At 43.4% G+C, this 19,427-nt stretch overlaps 1 protein-coding gene across 1 annotated transcript in view; it reads left to right on the top strand.

Annotated features, from left to right (window-relative positions):
- Window positions 1-753: 753 nt before the first annotated feature.
- phip (PHIP subunit of CUL4-Ring ligase complex) overlaps window positions 754-19,427 on the top strand; it is a 116,720-nt gene continuing 98,046 nt past the window's right edge. Inside the window, exons 1-7 of the mRNA XM_029734460.1 lie at window positions 754-1,478; window positions 1,589-1,647; window positions 1,736-1,765; window positions 1,923-1,982; window positions 11,549-11,699; window positions 15,049-15,147; window positions 18,044-18,204. Of these exons, the coding sequence (XP_029590320.1) occupies window positions 1,358-1,478; window positions 1,589-1,647; window positions 1,736-1,765; window positions 1,923-1,982; window positions 11,549-11,699; window positions 15,049-15,147; window positions 18,044-18,204 (681 nt within the window). The 5' untranslated portion in view covers window positions 754-1,357. The remainder of the gene's footprint in view (window positions 1,479-1,588; window positions 1,648-1,735; window positions 1,766-1,922; window positions 1,983-11,548; window positions 11,700-15,048; window positions 15,148-18,043; window positions 18,205-19,427) is intronic.

Consider the following 19,427-nt stretch of genomic DNA (forward strand, 5'->3'; position numbering starts at 1 on the left):
AAATGAAGCACGTATTATTTTATTTGAATACTATACAAAAAAATACCTGATACCATTAGAAAATGTGTATATATATATATATATATGAGTGAATACGAATAGAGAAGGTGACATTTTACAATAAACTCAATACCTGCATTCCCACCCAAATCCCTGAACTCCATTCAGTATTTGTCCATGGCAGTAAAATGGTTTATTACTCAGTAAATATCTGATGGATTTTAAAAATACAAAAAGTTTGGAGTATTTTCATGGTGTATTTATTTTAATTGTTTAAAAAAATATATTTTAGCATTTTTAATGATCCTCGCTACTTTTAAAACCAGGCGTAAAGAAAACCTAACCTATACCAAAACAATAATATTTAAAGGGTCGGGCGTAAAGACAAGCTATACAACCATAAGTCATTTAACCCGTATGTTTCTATCAATGTCTGTCTTCATGATCCGTCTGCCATTCGACGTGGATTGTTGTAACTCACGAGGTTTTGGTTTCATTCATTAGTGTAGATCCCCCCCTCCTCAACCCTTCCCCCATTTTACTGCTGGGAGCGGGGCTGAGCGGGGGGCTGCGCGGGCCACATGCAGCGGAGACAAATGGAGGAGAAACCCAGCGGAAACAGGACTGGCTGTTTCACACACACCTTGTTTAGTTACACAATAACCACACGATCATAAACCACACAGCTCTCACGAATAAATAACCAACCCCCCCCCCCCAAAAAACACGTCGAAAATATTACAGCAACACGACAATCACAATGAATACGCTCCTCCAAATGCATCTGTGTTTGTAAGATAACGTCTCGTTGTTAACTTGATTCTGGCGACTGTTCATAAAGCAGCTGCGCGTATCGGATACTTTAGTAACAGTTTTATAAAAAACAGTGTAAATAATAACAGTGTATCGAATCAGTGGTCGCGTCGTTACAATGTAACAACCATTTTCTGTGCCACGCTTCTTCTTCTTCTTCTTGTTCCGTGTTGCGCTCCAGCGTTGCTGCTCCAGTGTTGCTGCTCCCGTGTTGCTGCTCCCGCTGCCTCCCTTCCACGTCCCGTGTCTACAGCAGCCTGCACTACTTGCTGGTCCTGCGCACAGGGGGCTTGCGTTATTACAGGAGGAGGAGGAGGAGGGGAGGCCGAGGGACGCACATAAATACTTACTACTTTAACGGTGTCTTTATGTCGCTCCGGTGTGTTATACAAACCGCCGAGTGACTCTCACTACAAGTTATCGAGGTGTTATCGAGGCGATGTGTTGTTCGGGGTTGAGCCCCGTCGGAGGGCCTATTTGTCTGAAACGCGGAGGGGTTTGTATGGTGGCCGGGCCTGGCTGTTTAGCGGTACTACGGTCCTGAATGGAGGAAGTGTTTTCCTGCGGGGTAAACAGTGACAGCTATAGGGCACACTCCCTCAGACACACAAAAACAACATCCAAAATGGATTCAGACAGTAAACTGATCGCCCAGCTACATTCTGGTGAGTAGAGAGAGCAGAATATATGACATTTAGATGTTGTAATTGTGTCCAGTCGCTCCGGCGCCCTCCTCTGTAGCTAACCCGCTCCGTCCTCTCTCTCGCCCCGACAGAACTCTACTTCCTAATCGCCCGCTTTCTACAGTCTGGACCGTGCCAGAACGCAGCAGAGGTGGGTCCGAGGCTATTTTAACATTATTTATTCTATTCTCACGTTTGTCTCGGTGTGTGATTTAGAGTTTTTTTAAATCTATTTCCAGACGTTGATCCGGGAGGTGGAGGAGAAGGAGGTGAGTCGTGTATCTATGCTCGCCTCGCATCAAGCTGCTCTCACTGCACTTTCTCATGTTGATTTCAAGCAGATTTCTTATTTAATGTTTAAAAAAAAAGACAAAATAGACGAGTTGATAGTGTTAGTGATCGGACTGAACTGTGCATTTCCTGCAGCTACTACCCACACGACGGGACTGGACAGGGAAGGAGCACCCAGGGAGATACGAAGATTTGGTAAGGCTCCTCTCTAACTGAGAAAAAGTTTTTTTAGAGAGAGCAAAATAAAAATTGAATTTCCCGCAATTTTTAAATCAGGAAAAAAAAAAGTAAAAAAAGGATTGTACCGAGAAAACGTGAACCCAACCGGGCCCAGAGGAACCAAAGAGTCTTGTCCTGGTCCATCGGGGACCCTGGGGTGAGAGTTTGGTGACAGGCATGTCCAAAACATTTAAATAGTAGTGAAAATGTGTGTGAAATGTTGGTACGTCATGAGTGTTGTGGCGTTGGATCGCGCGGGGGAGGGACTCCTGCGACACAGCTTTACACGAGATGAAGGCGCCCAGCTCCTGCTGTACAGAGAGAGCCTTGCTGTGTGTGTGTGTGTGGCTAAAACACACAAGCAGCGGGACGAGGTAAAACACTGCTTTTAGGAGAATATATAAACAGTCATATCAGAAAGCACTGGGATATAAAAAAATGTCGTTTTAAAGAGAGTTTTATCAGAAGGAGAGTGTGCAGGAGGGGGAGAGAGAGGAGTGTGTCTTATCTCAGGACTGAAGGAGAGGGGGAGACGAGGGTTGACATGGGGTAATATTGAGCTTAAATCTAATTATTATGGCTTTATTAATTAATGGACTAATTAGGTCAATTACATGGTGATTTTACATAATGCTAATGCGCACTGCATGAATAACACCAATCAATGTCAATAGAATACATATTTTAGAATTTTGAGATCAAGCGTTTAGATATTTTAAAACTTTTATATTTCTGGCAAATTATCATAACCGTAATCTTTTTTAAATCCTTTTTTCTATGACATGCTTTATTATAATTTTTTTTTTTTACATCATCAGAAGCCTACAGTCATCATGATCTTTTGCAGACTCGACTAAAACTAAATCTATACATTTTATAGAACAACAATATTGACAGTGTGTCTGTCTACTCTCCCCCCTCCTCCTCTCCTTGCTCTGCCATTTCTCCCTCCGCCAGTGAGCGGGGGTTGTGATGCGGCTGGCCGGGCCTACTGTCTCAGTCCTCCACTGCTTCATCTTAAGATGCGACATGTTCTTAAAGGTGAACTATGCAGAAATCGCTCCACCATTTCCTGGTTGCTTAAATTCTAATAATTAACCTCATTTCAGTTTATGTGACAAAACAAGCAAGTATAGTGTATAGAATCATTGTACCATCTAAACTGCTGTGAAATATATTTTCCATAACCAAAAAATATTGTATTTTCAGCTGTTTGAAGCTGGTGTACAAAACCTAAAATAATAGACCAAAAAATATAACTTAATAACTGGAATCATAGAAATAGAGCACATAGAACAGATCAACCTCTTCATAGACTGGCTTTAAATGACAATGACAGATCTATAACACATAGAACAGATCATATATTTATAACAATAACAATTATTTATATATTAATAACAATTATGGTAATTATCATGATGATATTATGATGGTCAATGTTTTCCCCCTCTAATAGATGTCTTTTGTCATTATGAACATTAATTCCATGACGACAACAATAGTAATGTAGAGATGATGGTGATTTTAGTGATAATGATGATAGTGATATCAGTGATAATGATGATAGTGATATTAGTGATAATAGTAATGATGATGATGATAGTGATAATGATGATGATAGTGATATTAGTGATAATGATGATGATAGTGATATTAGTGATAATAATAATGATGATAGTGATAATAGTAATGGTTATAATGATGATAGTGATATTAGTGATAATAATGATGATAGTGATATTAGTGATAATAATAATGATGATAGTGATAATAGTAATGGTAATAATGATGATAGTGATATTAGTAATGGTAATAATGATGATAGTGATATTAGTGATAATGATGATGTGATAATGATGATGATGATGATATTAGTGATGATAGTGATAATAGTGATAATGATGACGATATTAGTGATAATGATAGTGATATTAGTGATAATAGTAATGATAATGATAGTGATATTAGTGATAATGATGATAGTGATATTAGTGATAATGATGATGATGATGATAGTGATAGTGATATTAGTGATGATGATGATGATAATGCTATTAATGATGATGCTTATAGTGATATTAGTGATAATGATGATGATAGTGATATTAGTGATAATGATGATGATAGTGATATTAGTGATAATGATGATAGTGATATTAGTGATAATGATGATGATGATGATAGTGATTTTAGTGATGATGATGTTGATAGTGATATTAGTGATAATGATGATAGTGATATTAGTGATGATGATAGTGATATTAGTGATAATGATAGTGATATTAGTGATGATGCTATTAGTGATGATGATAGTGATATTAGTGATAATGATGATGATGATGATAGAGATATTAGTGATAATGATGATGATGATAGTGATATTAGTGATAATGATGATAGTAATATTAGTGATAACGATGATGATAGTGATATTAGTGATAATGATAGTGATATTAGTGATAATAGTAATGATAATGATGATGATAGTGATATTAGTGATAATGATGCTAATGATATTAGTGATACTAATGATGATAGTGGTATTTGCGACGCTAATGATGCTAGTGATATTTGTAATAATAATAATGATTATGGTGATATTAGTGATAATAATGATGATAGTGATATTAGTGATAATGATACCGATAATAGCGATATTAGTGATAATGATGATAGTGATATTAGTGATAATAATAAGGATAATAGCGATATTAGTGATAATGATGATAGTGATATTAGTGATAATAATAAGGATCATAGTGATATTAGTGATAATAATAATGATGATAGTGATGTTAGTGATAATAATAATGGTGATAGTGATGTTAGTGATAATAATAATGATGATAGTGATATTAGTGAAAATAATAATGATGATAGTGATATTAGTGATAATAATAATGATGATAGTGATGTTAGTGATAATAATAATGATGATAGTGATATTAGTGATAATAATAATGATGATAGTGATGTTAGTGATAATAATAATTATGATAGTGATGTTAGTGATAATAATAATAATGGCGATAGTGATTTTTTTTGTGATAATAGTGATGATAGTGTAAATGATAATGATAGTGAGATTAGTGATAATGATGATAATAGTGATATTAATAATATTCATAGTGATATTAGTGATAATGATGATATTAGTGATACTAATGATGATAGTGATGTCAGTAATAATAATGATGCTAATGATGATGATAGTGATGTCAGTGATAATAATGATGCTAATGATGATGATAGTGACATTAGTGATAATGATGATGATAATGATGATAGTGATAGTAGTGATAATGATGATGATAGTGATATTAATGATAATGATGATGATAGTGATTTCAGTGATAATGATGATATTAGTGATAATAATAATAATGATGATGATGATGATAGTGATATTAGTGATAATGATGATGATAGTGATATTAGTGATGATGATAGTGATATTAGTGATAATGATGATGATATTGCCATTAGTGATAATGATGATAGTGATATTAGTGATAATGATGATGATAATGATAGTAGTGATAATGATGATGATAGTGATATTAATGATAATGATATTGATATTAGTGATACCAGTAATGATAATGATGATGATAGTGATATTAGTGATAATGATGATGATAGTGATATTAGTGATAATGATGATGATAATGCTATTAGTGATAATGATGATAGTGATATTAGTGATAATAATGATGATAGTGATATTATTGCTAATGATGGTGATAGTGATATTAGTGATAAATCAAATCCAACTTTATTTGTCACATGCGCCGAATACAACAAAACATGATTACATGCTTACTTACAAGCCTTTAACCAACAGTGCAGTTCAAGAAGAGTTAAGAAAATATTTACCAAATAAACTAAAATAAAAAGTAATAATAAAAAGTAACACAATAAGAATAACAATAACGAGGCTATAAACAGGGGGCACCGGTACCAAGTCAGTGTGCGGGGCTACAGGCTAGTTGAGGTAATCTGTACATGTAGGTGGGGGGCGAAGTGGCAGCAGTGTACAGCAGCGAGTAGCAGCAGTGTACAAAAGGGGGGGAGGTCAATATAAATTGTCTGGTGGTGATTTATGAATTGTTCAGCAGTCTTATGGCTTGGGGGTAGAAGCTGTTGAGGAGCCTTTTGGTCCTTGACTTGGCGTTCCGGTACCGCTTGCCGTGAGGTAGCAGAGAAAACAGTCTATAACTTGGGTGACTGAAGTCTCTGACAATTTTATGGGCTTTCCTCTGACACCGCCTATTATATAGGTCCTGGATGGCAGGAAGCTTTGCCCCAGTGATGTACTGAGTCGTTCACACTACCCTCTGTAGCGCCTTACGGTCAGATGCCGAGCAGTTGCCATACCAGGCGGTGATGCAACCGTTCAGAATGCTCTCGGTGGTGCTCCACTACAGCCCTGTCGATGTTAATGGGGGCCTGTTCAGCCCGCATTTTCCTGTAGTCCACAATCAGCTCCTTAGTCTTGCTCACATTGAGGGAGAGGTTGTTGTCCTGGCACCACGCTGCCAGTTTTCTGACCTCCTCTCTATAGGCCGTCTCATTGTTGTCGGTGATCACGTCTTCAACTGTTGTGTCTTCAGCAAACCTTGTGATGGTGTTGGAGTCGTGTTTGGCCACGCAGTCGTGGGTGAACAGGGAATACAGGAGGGGACTAAGTACATACCCCTGAGGGGCCCCAGTTTTTAAGAATCAGCGTGGCAGAAGTGTTGTTGCCTACTCTTACCACCTGGGGGCGCCCGTCAGGAAGTCCAGGATCCAGTTGCATGGCTACTGACGTGAGTGCCATGGGGCGGTAATCATTTAGGCAGGTTACCTTCGTTTTCTTGGGCATAAGGACTATGGTGGTCTGCTTGAAACATGTAGGTATTACAGACTCGGTCAGGGAGAGGTTGAAAATGTCAGTGAAGACACTTGACAGTTGGTCCGCGCATGCTTTGAGTACACGTCCTGGTAATCCGTCTGGCTCAGCGACTTTGTAAATGTTGATCTGTTTAAAGGTTTTGTTCACATTGGCTACCGAGAGCGTTATCACACAGTCATCCAGAACAGTTGGTGCTCTCGTGCATGTTTCAGTGTTACTTGCCGCGAGCATAAAAGGCATTTCACTCGTCTAGTAGGCTCGCGTCACTGGGCAGCTCGCGTCTGGGTTTCCCTTTGTAATCCAATAATAGTTTTCAAGCCCTGCCACATCCGACGAGCGTCAGAGCCGGTGTAGTAGGATTCAATCTTAATCCTGTATTGACGCTTTGCTTGTTTGATGGTTTATCTGAGGGCATAGCGGGATTTCTTATAAGCGTCCGGATTAGTCTCCCACTCCTTGAAAGTGGCAGCTCTAGCCTTTAGCTTGATGTGGATGTTGCCTGTAATCCATGGCTGTCAGGTGCGTCATAAAAAGTGTACCAAGTCGCAGCGGGTATCGTGCTCATCATCCTTTTTATTTGGATAAACGTGAACACTTAGACCAAAAATAACAAACAACGACGAAAACAGTCCTGTAAGGCTACACAGCTATACACGGAACAACTACCCACAAACACAGTGACGAAAACCCCCTACTTAAATATGGCCTCCAATTAGAAGCAACGAACAACAGCTGCTCCCAATTGAAGGCCAAACCAAACCTGAACATAGAAATAGACTAAATAGACATTCAAACATAGAAATAGACAACATAGAACATTACCCAAAAACCCAAGACACGTAAATCAAACACACCCCTGCTACGTCCTGATCAACTAATATAACAAAATGACCCCTTACTGGTCAGGACGTGACAATGATTTCTGGTTTGGATATGTACGTACGGTCACTGTGGGGACGACGTCATCGATGCACTTATTGATGAAGCCGATGACTGATGTGGTGTACTCCTCAATGCCATCGGATGAATCCCGGATCATATTCCAGTCTGTGCAGCAAAACAGTCCTGTAGTTTAGCATCCACGTCATCTGACCACTTCCGTATTGAGCGAGTCACTGGTACTTCCTGCTTTAGTTTTTGATTGTAAGCAGGAATCAGGAGGATAGAATTATGGTCAGATTTGCCAAATGGAGGGCGGGGGAGAGCTTTGTACGCATCTCTGTGTCTGGAGTAGAGGTGGTCTAAGGATTTTTTCCCCCCTGGTTGCACATGTGACATGCTGGTAAAACTGATTTAAGTTTCCCTGCATTAAAGTCCCCGGCCACTAGGAGCGCCGCTTCTGGATGAGCATTTTCTTCTTTGCTTATGGCCTTATACAGCTGGTTGAGTGCAGTCTTTGTGCCAGCATCGCTTTGAGGTGGTAAATAGACATCTACGAATAATACAGATGAGAACTCTCTTGGTAGATAGTGTGGTCTACAGCTTATCATGAGGTACTCTACCTCAGGCGAGTAATACCTCAGACTTCTTTAATATTAGACATCGCGCACCAGCTGTTAGTGACAAATAGACACACCCCCCCACCCCTCGTAGCTTACCAGACGTAGCGTCTCTGTTCTGCCGGTGCATGGAAAATCCCGCCAGCTCTATATTGTCCGTTTCTTCGTTCAGCCACGTCTCGGTGAAATATAAGATGTTACAGTTTTTTATGTCCCGTTGGTATTATAATCTTAATTGTAGGTCATCAATTTTATTGTCCAGTGATTGCACGTTAGCAAGAAGAATGGAAGGCAATGGGAGTTTACTCTCTCGCCTACGGATTCTCAGAATGCTGCCCGATCTGCGGGCATCTTTTCTTAACGCAAAAGGCCTGGATCTGGGCCTGTTCCAGTGAAAGCAGGATATCCTTCTCCTTCTCCTCGGACTCGTTAAAGGAAAAAGCTTCTTCCAGTCCGCGGTGAGTAATCGCTGTTCTGATGTCCAGAAGTTATTTTCGGTCATAAGAGACGGTAGCAGCAACATTATGTACACAATAAGTATAAAAATAAGTTACACAAAACGCAAAAACAAAATAACAAAATAGCACAATTGGTTGGGAGAATGTAAAACGTCAGCCATGTTCTTCGGCGCCATCTTAACAACATTATTATTATTATTATTATATTAGTGATAATGATGATGATGGTTTTATTAGCTACCACACACACAGCTCCATGCATTCCTCTGCCACACGGCGAGTATTTTCGCTTATAGCTTTATTTATGAGTGTGTTCTTATTAAACGGGTCACGTCTGCAGACCAATGAGATCATGTTAAAGGCAATTAAAGGTTCATTAATTGGTGTGTGTGTGTGTGTGTGTGTCTCTAATTGGGCAGCAGAGCTGCTTGGTGTGTGTGTGTGTGTGTGTGTGTGTGTGTGTGTGTGTGTGTGTGTGTGTGTCTAATTGGGCAGCAGAGCGGCTTGGTGTGTGTGTGTGTGTGTGTGTGTGTGTGTGTGTGTGTGGTGTGTGTGTGGTGTGTGTGTGTGTGTGTGTCTAATTGGGCAGCAGAGCGGCTTGGTGTGTGTGTGTGTGTGTGTGTGTGTGTGTGTGTGTGTGTGTGTGTGGTGTTTGTGTGTGTGGGTGTGGGTGTGGGTGTGTGTGTGTTTCTAATTGGGCAGCAGAGCGGCTCGGTGTGTGAATGCCATCTGAAAAGTAGGCCAGGCATTTTAAGAAGATCACTTTTCGGTGGACAACATATGATAGATATGTAATTGTACCGAATGTAATTTTATTGATTTTATTTGTACTGAATGTAATTATATGGAGAAAAGAGGTCGACCGATTATGATTTTTCAACGCCGATGCCGATTATTGGAGGACCAAAAAAGGCCGGTACCGATGAATCGGCCGATTTTTTTAAACATTTATTTATTTGTAATAATGTAATAATTGTAACAATACTGAATGAACACTTATTTTTACTTAATATTATACATCAATAAAATCTATTTAGCCTAAATAAAATAATGAAACGTGTTCAATTTGGTTTAAATAATGCAAAAACAAAGTGTTGGAGAAGAAAGTAAAAGTGCAGTATGTGCCATGTAAAAAAGCTAACGTTTAAGTTCCTTGCTCAGAACATGAGAACATATGAAATCTGGTGGTTCCTTTTAACATGAGTCTTCAATATTCCCAGGTAAGATGTTTTAGGTTGTAGTTATTATAGGAATTATAGGACTATTTCTCTTTATACGATTTGTATTTCATATACCTTTGACTATTGGATGTTCTTATAGGCACTTTAGTATTGCCAGTGTAACAGTATAGCTTCCGTCCCTCTCCTCGCTCCTACCTGGGCTCGAACCAGGAACACATCGACAACAGCCACCCTCGAAGCAGAGTATGTAGAGCAAGGGGAACAACTACTCCAAGTCTCAGAGCGAGTGACGTTTGAAATGCTATTAGCGCGCACCCGGCTAACTAGCTAGCCATTTCACATCGGTTACACCAGCCTCATCTCAGGAGTAGATAGGCTTGAAGTCATAAACAGCGCAATGCATTGCAAAGGGCTGCTGGCAAAACGCACGAAAGTGCTATTTTGAATGAATGCTTACGAGCCTGCTGCCTACCACCGCTCAGTCAGACTGCTCTATCAAATCATAGACTTAATTATAACATAATAACACACAGAAACACGAGCCTTAGGTCATTAATATGGTCGAATCCGGAAACTATCATCTCGAAAACAAAACGTTATTCCTGTTACATTGCACAATCTTCAATGTTATGTCATAATTACGTACAATTCTGGCAAATTAGTTCGCAACGAGCCAGGCGGCCCAAACTGTTGCATATACCCTGACTGCATGCAATGAACGCAAAATTACAGAATTTCACCTGGTTATTATTGCCTGCTAACCTGGATTTCTTTTAGCTAAATATGCAGGTTTTAAAAATATATACTTCTGTGTATTGATTTTAAGAAAGGCATTGATGTTTATGGTTGGAGCAACGTGTACCTAAGCGACTATATGCAACGCAGGACTGGCTAGATAAACTAGTAATATCATCAACCATGTGTAGTTAACTAGTGATTATGATTATGATTGATTCATTGTTTTTTATAAGATCATTTTAATGCTAGCTAGCAACTTACCTTGGCTTCTTACTGCATTCGTGTAACCTCGTGGAGTGCAATGTAAAGCAGGTGGTTAGAGCGTTGGACTAGTTAACCATAAGGTTGCAAGATTGAATCCCTGAGCTGACAAGGTAAAAATCTGTCGTTCTGCCCCTGAAAGGCAGTTAACCCACCGTTCCTAGGCGTCATTGAAAATAAGAATATGCTCTTAACTGACTTGCCTAGTTAAATAAAGGTCTAAAAAAAATAAAAAATCGGCCCAGTCGGCGTCCAAAAATACCGATTTCCGATTGTTATGAAAACTTGAAATCGGCCCTAATTAATCGGCCATTCCGATTAATCGGTCGACCTCTAATGGAGAATAGGGAATACTGTAGTCATACTGACCTTACTGTTGTAATGGCTGGTCAGCTGTTATCCATTACCTGAATTGTGTGTGTGTGTGTGTGTGTGTGTGTGTGTGTGTGTGTGTGTGTGTGTGTGTGTGTGTGTGTGTGTGTGTGTGTGTGTGTGTGTGTGTGTGCAGGTGAAGCTGTATGGTCACATCAGTCCGGACCACCTGCTACAGGTGTGCCAGAGAGTGTGTCCTCTTCTGGAGAAGGAGGTTCCTGCCAGCGTCCCCGGGATACACAGTCTGCTGGGGGCGGGGCGACAGAGCCTGCTACGCACCAATAACAGTCAGTATTGTAATCACATGACATGTTAGCCTGCTACGCACCAATAACAGTCAGTATTGTAATCACATGACATGTTAGCCTGCTACGCACCAATAACAGTCAGTATTGTAATCACATGACATGTTGGCCTGCTACGCACCAATAAGAGTCAGTATTGTAATCACATGACATGTTAGCCTGCTACGCACCAATAAGAGTCAGTACTGTAATCACATGACATGTTAGCCTGCTACGCACCAATAAGAGTCAGTACTGTAATCACATGACATGTTAGCCTGCTACGCACCAATAAGAGTCAGTACTGTAATCACATGACATGTTAGCCTGCTACGCACCAATAACAGTCAGTATTGTAATCACATGACATGTTGGCCTGCTACGCACCAATAAGAGTCAGTATTGTAATCACATGACATGTTAGCCTGCTACGCACCAATAAGAGTCAGTACTGTAATCACATGACATGTTAGCCTGCTACGCACCAATAAGAGTCAGTACTGTAATCACATGACATGTTAGCCTGCTACGCACCAATAAGAGTCAGTACTGTAATCACATGACATGTTAGCCTGCTACGCACCAATAAGAGTCAGTACTGTAATCACATGACATGTTAGCCTGCTACGCACCAATAAGAGTCAGTACTGTAATCACATGACATGTTAGCCTGCTACGCACCAATAAGAGTCAGTACTGTAATCACATGACATACCCTGCTAAAGATAATGAGTCGTTAGGATAATCTTGGACGTCACAAAATGGCCGCTTAAAGTCGTCAGGACATTGTGTCATGGTCCCCTGGAGGATTTGTCTATTTCCCGGTTGGTCCCGTGGACGTCCCCGAGGACAGTTTTGGAATGTTTTTGGGACATTGTGTCTTGGTCCCCTGGTTGGTTTTGTCTAGTTCCTGGTTTGTCCAGGGGACAAGGCCCTGATCAAGGCCCTGATTGGTGAACCACTGAAATGTTTCCTTCTGCAAATATTCCTAGATTTTCATAAAACAGCCACACGTGGTCTCACATTTCTGCATCACCAACTTTTGCGCAAGGCAAAAGAGTAGGCTATAGCCTGCTAGGTACATATATAGCCTGCTAGGTACATATATAGCCTGCTGGGTACATATATAGCCTGCTAGGTACATATATACGCTGCTAGGTACATATATATCCTACTGGGTACATATATAGCCTGCTGGGTACATATATAGCCTGCTAGGTACATATATATCCTACTGGGTACATATATAGCCTGCTAGGTACATATATAGCCTACTGGGTACATACAGTTGAAGTAGGAAGTTTACATACACCTTAGCCAAATACATTTAAACTCAGTTTTTCTCAATTCCTGACATTTAATCCCAGTAAAAATCACCTTTCTTAGGTCAGTTAGGATCAACCACTTCATTTTAAGAATGTGAAATGTCAGAATAATAATAGAGAGAATGATTTATTTCAGCTTTTATTTCTTTCATCACATTCCCAGTGGGTCAGAAGTTTACATACACTCAATTAGTATTTGGTAGCATTGCCTTTAAATTGTTTAATTTGGGTTAAATGTTTCAGGTAGCCTTCCACAAGCTTCCCACAATAAGTTGGGTGAATTTTGGCCCATTCCTCCTGACAGAGCTAGTGTAACTGAGTCAGGTTTGTAGGCCTCCTTGCTTGCACACGCAGCATCATGTTGTGGGGGTGCTTTGCTGCAGGAGGGACTGGTGCACTTCACAAAATAGATGGCATCATGAGAAAGAAAAATTATGTGGATATATTGAAGCAACATCTCAAGACATCAGTCAGGAAGTTAAAGTTTAGTCGCAAATGCGTCTTCCAAATGGACAATGACCCCATGCATACTTCCAAGGTTGTGGCATAATGGCTTAAGGACAACAAAGTCAAGGTACTGGAGTGGCCATCACAAAGCCCTGACCTCAATCCTGTAGAAAATTTGTGGGCAGAACTGAAAAAGTGTGTGCGAGCAAGGAGGCCTACAAACCTGACTCAGTTACACCAGCTCTGTCAGGAGGAATGGGCCAAAATTCACCCAACTTATTGTGGGAAGCTTGTGGAAGGCTACCCGAAACGTTTGACCCACGTTAAACAATTTAAAGGCAATGCTACCAAATACTAATTGAGTGTACATTTCACATTCTTAAAAGAAAGTGGTGATCCTAACTGACCTTAGACAGGGAATTTTTAATAGGATTAAATGTCAGGAATTGTGAAAAACTGAGTTTAAATGTATTTGGCTAAGGTGTTTGTAAACTTCTGACTTCAACTGTATATAGTCTTCTGGGTGCGTTTGGTTCGGTGCAGCTTCTCCCCATCGTACATATGTAGCCTACTGGGTGCGTTTGGTTCGGTGCAGAGGGAGCAGCTTCTCACCATCGTACATATGTAGCCTACTGGGTGCGTTTGGTTTGGTGCAGCGGGAGCAGCTTCTCACCATCGTACATATGTAGCCTACTGGGTGCGTTTGGTTCGGTGCAGAGGGAGCAGCTTCTCACCATCGTACATATGTAGCCTCCTGGGTGCGTTTGGTTCGGTGCAGAGGGAGCAGCTTCTCCCCATCGTACATATGTAGCCTCCTGGGTGCGTTTGGTTCGGTGCAGAGGGAGCAGCTTCTCACCATCGTACATATGTAGCCTACTGGGTGCGTTTGGTTCGGTGCAGAGGGAGCAGCTTCTCACCATCGTACATATGTAGCCTACTGGGTGCGTTTGGTTCGGTGCAGAGGGAGCAGCTTCTCACCATCGTACATATGTAGCCTACTGGGTGCGTTTGGTTCGGTGCAGAGGGAGCAGCTTCTCACCATCGTACATATGTAGCCTACTGGGTGCGTTTGGTTCGGTGCAGAGGGAGCAGCTTCTCACCATCGTACATATGTAGCCTCCTGGGTGCGTTTGGTTCGGTGCAGAGGGAGCAGCTTCTCACCATCGTACATATGTAGCCTACTGGGTGCGTTTGGTTCGGTGCAGAGGGAGCAGCTTCTCACCATCGTACATATGTAGCCTACTGGGTGCGTTTGGTTCGGTGCAGAGGGAGCAGCTTCTCACCATCGTACATATGTAGCCTCCTGGGTTCTCACCATTGTTCTGCTTTAGTAACCTTTGATCTTTTTTTTAGCTGCCCCCCCAAAACAATTGTTTTTAATGTGTGTGTGTGTGTGTGTGTTTAATGTGTTTTTTGTGTTTAACGTGTGCGTATGTGTGTGTGTTTGTATATTTAATGAGTGTGTGTGTATTTAACGTGTTTCTATTGTGTGTTAATATGTGTTTGTGTGTGTGTGTGTGTGTGTTGAGCATATTTGTTTAACGTGTGTGTGTGTGTGTTTTTTCTTCTCTTTCCTGCAGGCTGTAAGCATGTGGTGTGGAAGGGTTTGGCCCTGGCAGCACTGCACTGTGGTAGGCCCCCTGAGCCGCCAATCATCTACGGGAGCCCGCCCAGCATTGGTAGGTATCCTCTGATTGGTTAAATGTTGTGTAATGTAGTTGATGGTATATGTTACTTCAGTTTGTATGTTCTGTTGGGGAGAATAACAGAATAGAACATAGCCTACATATAATGACATGAATGTGGACATGTATGTGGAACACACTTCCGGTCACTGTCAGGGCTGCAGAGTCTCTGGTCTCCATTCAGACCCAGCTAAAGGTCAGGGCTGCAGAGTCTCTGGTCTCCTATACGACCCAGCTAAAGGTCAGGGCTGCAGAGTCTCTGGTCTCCATTCAGACCCAGCTAAAGGTCAGGGCTGCAGAGTCTCTGGTCTCCATTCAGACCCAGCTAAAGGTCAGGGCTGCAGAGTCTGGTCTCCATTCAGACCCAGCTAAAGGTCAGGGCTGCAGAGTCTCTGGTCTCCTATACGACCCAGCTAAAGGTCAGGGCTGCAGAGACTCTGGTCTCCATTCAGACCCAGCTAAAGGTCAGGGCTGCAGAGTCTCTGGTCTCCTATACGACCCAGCTAAAGGTCAGGGCTGCAGAGTCTCTGGTCTCCATTCAGACCCAGCTAAAGGTCAGGGCTGCAGAGTCTCTGGTCTCCATTCAGACCCAGCTAAAGGTCAGGGCTGCAGAGTCTCTGGTCTCCATTCAGACCCAGCTAAAGGTCAGGGCTGCAGAGTCTGGTCTCCATTCAGACCCAGCTAAAGGTCAGGGCTGCAGAGTCTCTGGTCTCCTATATGACCCAGCTAAAGGTCGGGGCTGCAGAGTCTCTGGTCTCCATTCAGACCCAGCTAAAGGTCAGGGCTGCAGAGTCTCTGGTCTCCTACACGACCCAGCTAAAGGTCAGGGCTGCAGAGTCTCTGGTCTCCATTCAGACCCAGCTAAAGGTCAGGGCTGCAGAGTCTCTGGTCTCCATTCAGACCCAGCTAAAGGTCAGGGCTGCAGAGTCTGGTCTCCATTCAGACCCAGCTAAAGGTCAGGGCTGCAGAGTCTCTGGTCTCCTATACGACCCAGCTAAAGGTCAGGGCTGCAGAGACTCTGGTCTCCATTCAGACCCAGCTAAAGGTCAGGGCTGCAGAGTCTCTGGTCTCCTATACGACCCAGCTAAAGGTCAGGGCTGCAGAGTCTCTGGTCTCCATTCAGACCCAGCTAAAGGTCAGGGCTGCAGAGTCTCTGGTCTCCATTCAGACCCAGCTAAAGGTCAGGGCTGCAGAGTCTCTGGTCTCCATTCAGACCCAGCTAAAGGTCAGGGCTGCAGAGTCTGGTCTCCATTCAGACCCAGCTAAAGGTCAGGGCTGCAGAGTCTCTGGTCTCCTATATGACCCAGCTAAAGGTCGGGGCTGCAGAGTCTCTGGTCTCCATTCAGACCCAGCTAAAGGTCAGGGCTGCAGAGTCTCTGGTCTCCTATACGACCCAGCTAAAGGGCAGGGCTGCAGAGTCTCTGGTCTCCATTCAGACCCAGCTAAAGGTCAGGGCTGCAGAGTGTCTGGTCTCCTATACGACCCAGCTAAAGGTCAGGGCTGCAGAGTCTCTGGTCTCCATTCAGACCCAGCTAAAGGTCAGGGCTGCAGAGTCTGGTCTCCATTCAGACCCAGCTAAAGGTCAGGGCTGCAGAGTCTCTGGTCTCCTATATGACCCAGCTAAAGGTCAGGGCTGCAGAGTCTCTGGTCTCCATTCAGACCCAGCTAAAGGTCAGGGCTGCAGAGTCTCTGGTCTCCATTCAGACCCAGCTAAAGGTCAGGGCTGCAGAGTCTCTGGTCTCCATTCAGACGCAGCTAAAGGTCAGGGCTGCAGAGACTCTGGTCTCCATTCAGACCCAGCTAAAGGTCAGGGCTGCGGAGTCTCTGGTCTCCATTCAGACCCAGCTAAAGGTCAGGGCTGCAGAGTCTCTGGTCTCCTATACGACCCAGCTAAAGGTCAGGGCTGCAGAGTCTCTGGTCTCCATTCAGACCCAGCTAAAGGTCAGGGCTGCAGAGTCTCTGGTCTCCATTCAGACGCAGCTAAAGGTCAGGGCTGCAGAGTCTCTGGTCTCCATTCAGACCCAGCTAAAGGTCAGGGCTGCAGAGACTCTGGTCTCCATTCAGACCCAGCTAAAGGTCAGGGCTGCGGAGTCTCTGGTCTCCTATACGACCCAGCTAAAGGTCAGGGCTGCAGAGTCTCTGGTCTCCATTCAGACGCAGCTAAAGGTCAGGGCTGCAGAGTCTCTGGTCTCCATTCAGACGCAGCTAAAGGTCAGGGCTGCAGAGACTCTGGTCTCCATTCAGACCCAGCTAAAGGTCAGGGCTGCGGAGTCTCTGGTCTCCATTCAGACCCAGCTAAAGGTCAGGGCTGCAGAGTCTCTGGTCTCCATTCAGACCCAGCTAAAGGTCAGGGCTGCAGAGTCTCTGGTCTCCATTCAGACGCAGCTAAAGGTCAGGGCTGCAGAGTCTCTGGTCTCCATTCAGACCCAGCTAAAGGTCAGGGCTGCAGAGACTCTGGTCTCCATTCAGACCCAGCTAAAGGTCAGGGCTGCAGAGTCTCTGGTCTCCTATATGACCCAGCTAAAGGTCAGGGCTGCAGAGTCTCTGGTCTCCTATACGACCCAGCTAAAGGTCAGGGCTGCAGAGTCTCTGGTCTCCATTCAGACCCAGCTAAAGGTCAGGGCTGCGGAGTCTCTGGTCTCCATTCAGACCCAGCTAAAGGTCAGGGCTGCGGAGTCTCTGGTCTCCATTCAGACCCAGCTAAAGGTCAGGGCTGCGGAGTCTCTGTTAATTCAGTTCTCCTGTTTTTCTTCTTCTTCCTTAACAGAATTATAATATTGTAAGGTAACCAGTTAATGACATTAGTATGGTATTATGCTGGTACTGACAACGTTGTGTGTGTGTGTGTGTGTGTGTGTGTGTGTGTGTGTGTGTGTGTGTGTGTGTGTAGTGGAGACAGGTCACGGCCGTCGTCTGATTGGTTCGTACCGACTGGGTCAGCTCCTCCCCACTGCGGTCTACTCACACATGAAGATGCACAAGAGGATTCTGGGACATCTGTCCTCTGTCTACTGCGTCACCTTCGACCGAACTGGACGGCGCGTCTTCACAGTAAGAACAGAGTGTGTTTAGGCTGCTGAACCGTTAGAACACCCAGAGTGTGTTTAGGCTGCTGAACCGTTAGAACACCCAGAGTGTGTTTAGGCTGCTGAACCGTTAGAACAGAGTGTGTTTAGGCTGCTGAACCGGTAGAACACCCAGAGTGTGTTTAGGCTGCTGAACCGTTAGAACAGGGTGTGTTTAGGCTGCTGAACCGGTAGAACACCCAGGGTGTGTTTAGGCCGCTGAACCGGTAGAACACCCAGAGTGTGTTTAGGCTGCTGAACCGGTAGAACACCCAGAGTGTGTTTAGGCTGCTGAACCGGTAGAACACCCAGAGTTTGTTTAGGCTGCTGAACCGTTAGAACACCCAGAGTGTGTTTAGGCTGCTGAACCGTTAGAGCACCCAGGGTGTGTTTAGGCTGCTGAACCGTTAGAACACCCAGGGTGTGTTTAGGCTGCTGAACCGTTAGAACAGATTGTGTTTAGGCTGCTGAACCGTTAGAACAGAGTGTGTTTAGGCTGCTGAACCGGTAGAGCACCCAGGGTGTGTTTAGGCTGCTGAACCGTTAGAACACCCAGGGTGTGTTTAGGCTGCTGAACCGTTAGAACAGAGTGTGTTTAGGCTGCTGAACCGTTAGAACACCCAGGGTGTGTTTAGGCTGCTGAACCGTTAGAACACCCAGGGTGTGTTTAGGCTGCTGAACCGGTGGAACACCCAGGGTGTGTTTAGGCTGCTGAACCGTTAGAACACCCAGGGTGTGTTTAGGCTGCTGAACCGTTAGAACACCCAGGGTGTGTTTAGGCTGCTGAACCGTTAGAACACCCAGGGTGTGTTTAGGCTGCTGAACCGTTAGAACAGAGTGTGTTTAGGCTGCTGAACCGTTAGAACAGAGTGTGTTTAGGCTGCTGAACCATTAGAACAGAGTGTGTTTAGGCTGCTGAACCGTTAGAACAGAGTGTGTTTAGGCTGCTGAACCGTTAGAACAGGGTGTGTTTAGGCTGCTGAACCGTTAGAACACCCAGGGTGTGTTTAGGCTGCTGAACCGTTAGAACAGAGTGTGTTTAGGCTGCTGAACCGTTAGAACACCCAGGGTGTGTTTAGGCTGATGAACCGTTAGAACAGAGTGTGTTTAGGCTGCTGAACCGGTAGAACACCCAGAGTGTGTTTAGGCTGCTGAACCGTTAGAACAGAGTGTGTTTAGGCTGCTGAACCGTTAGAACACCCAGGGTGT

This window comes from Salmo trutta, chromosome 35 (genome assembly GCF_901001165.1).
Source record: "Salmo trutta chromosome 35, fSalTru1.1, whole genome shotgun sequence".
In the NCBI taxonomy this organism is placed as follows: domain Eukaryota; kingdom Metazoa; phylum Chordata; class Actinopteri; order Salmoniformes; family Salmonidae; genus Salmo; species Salmo trutta.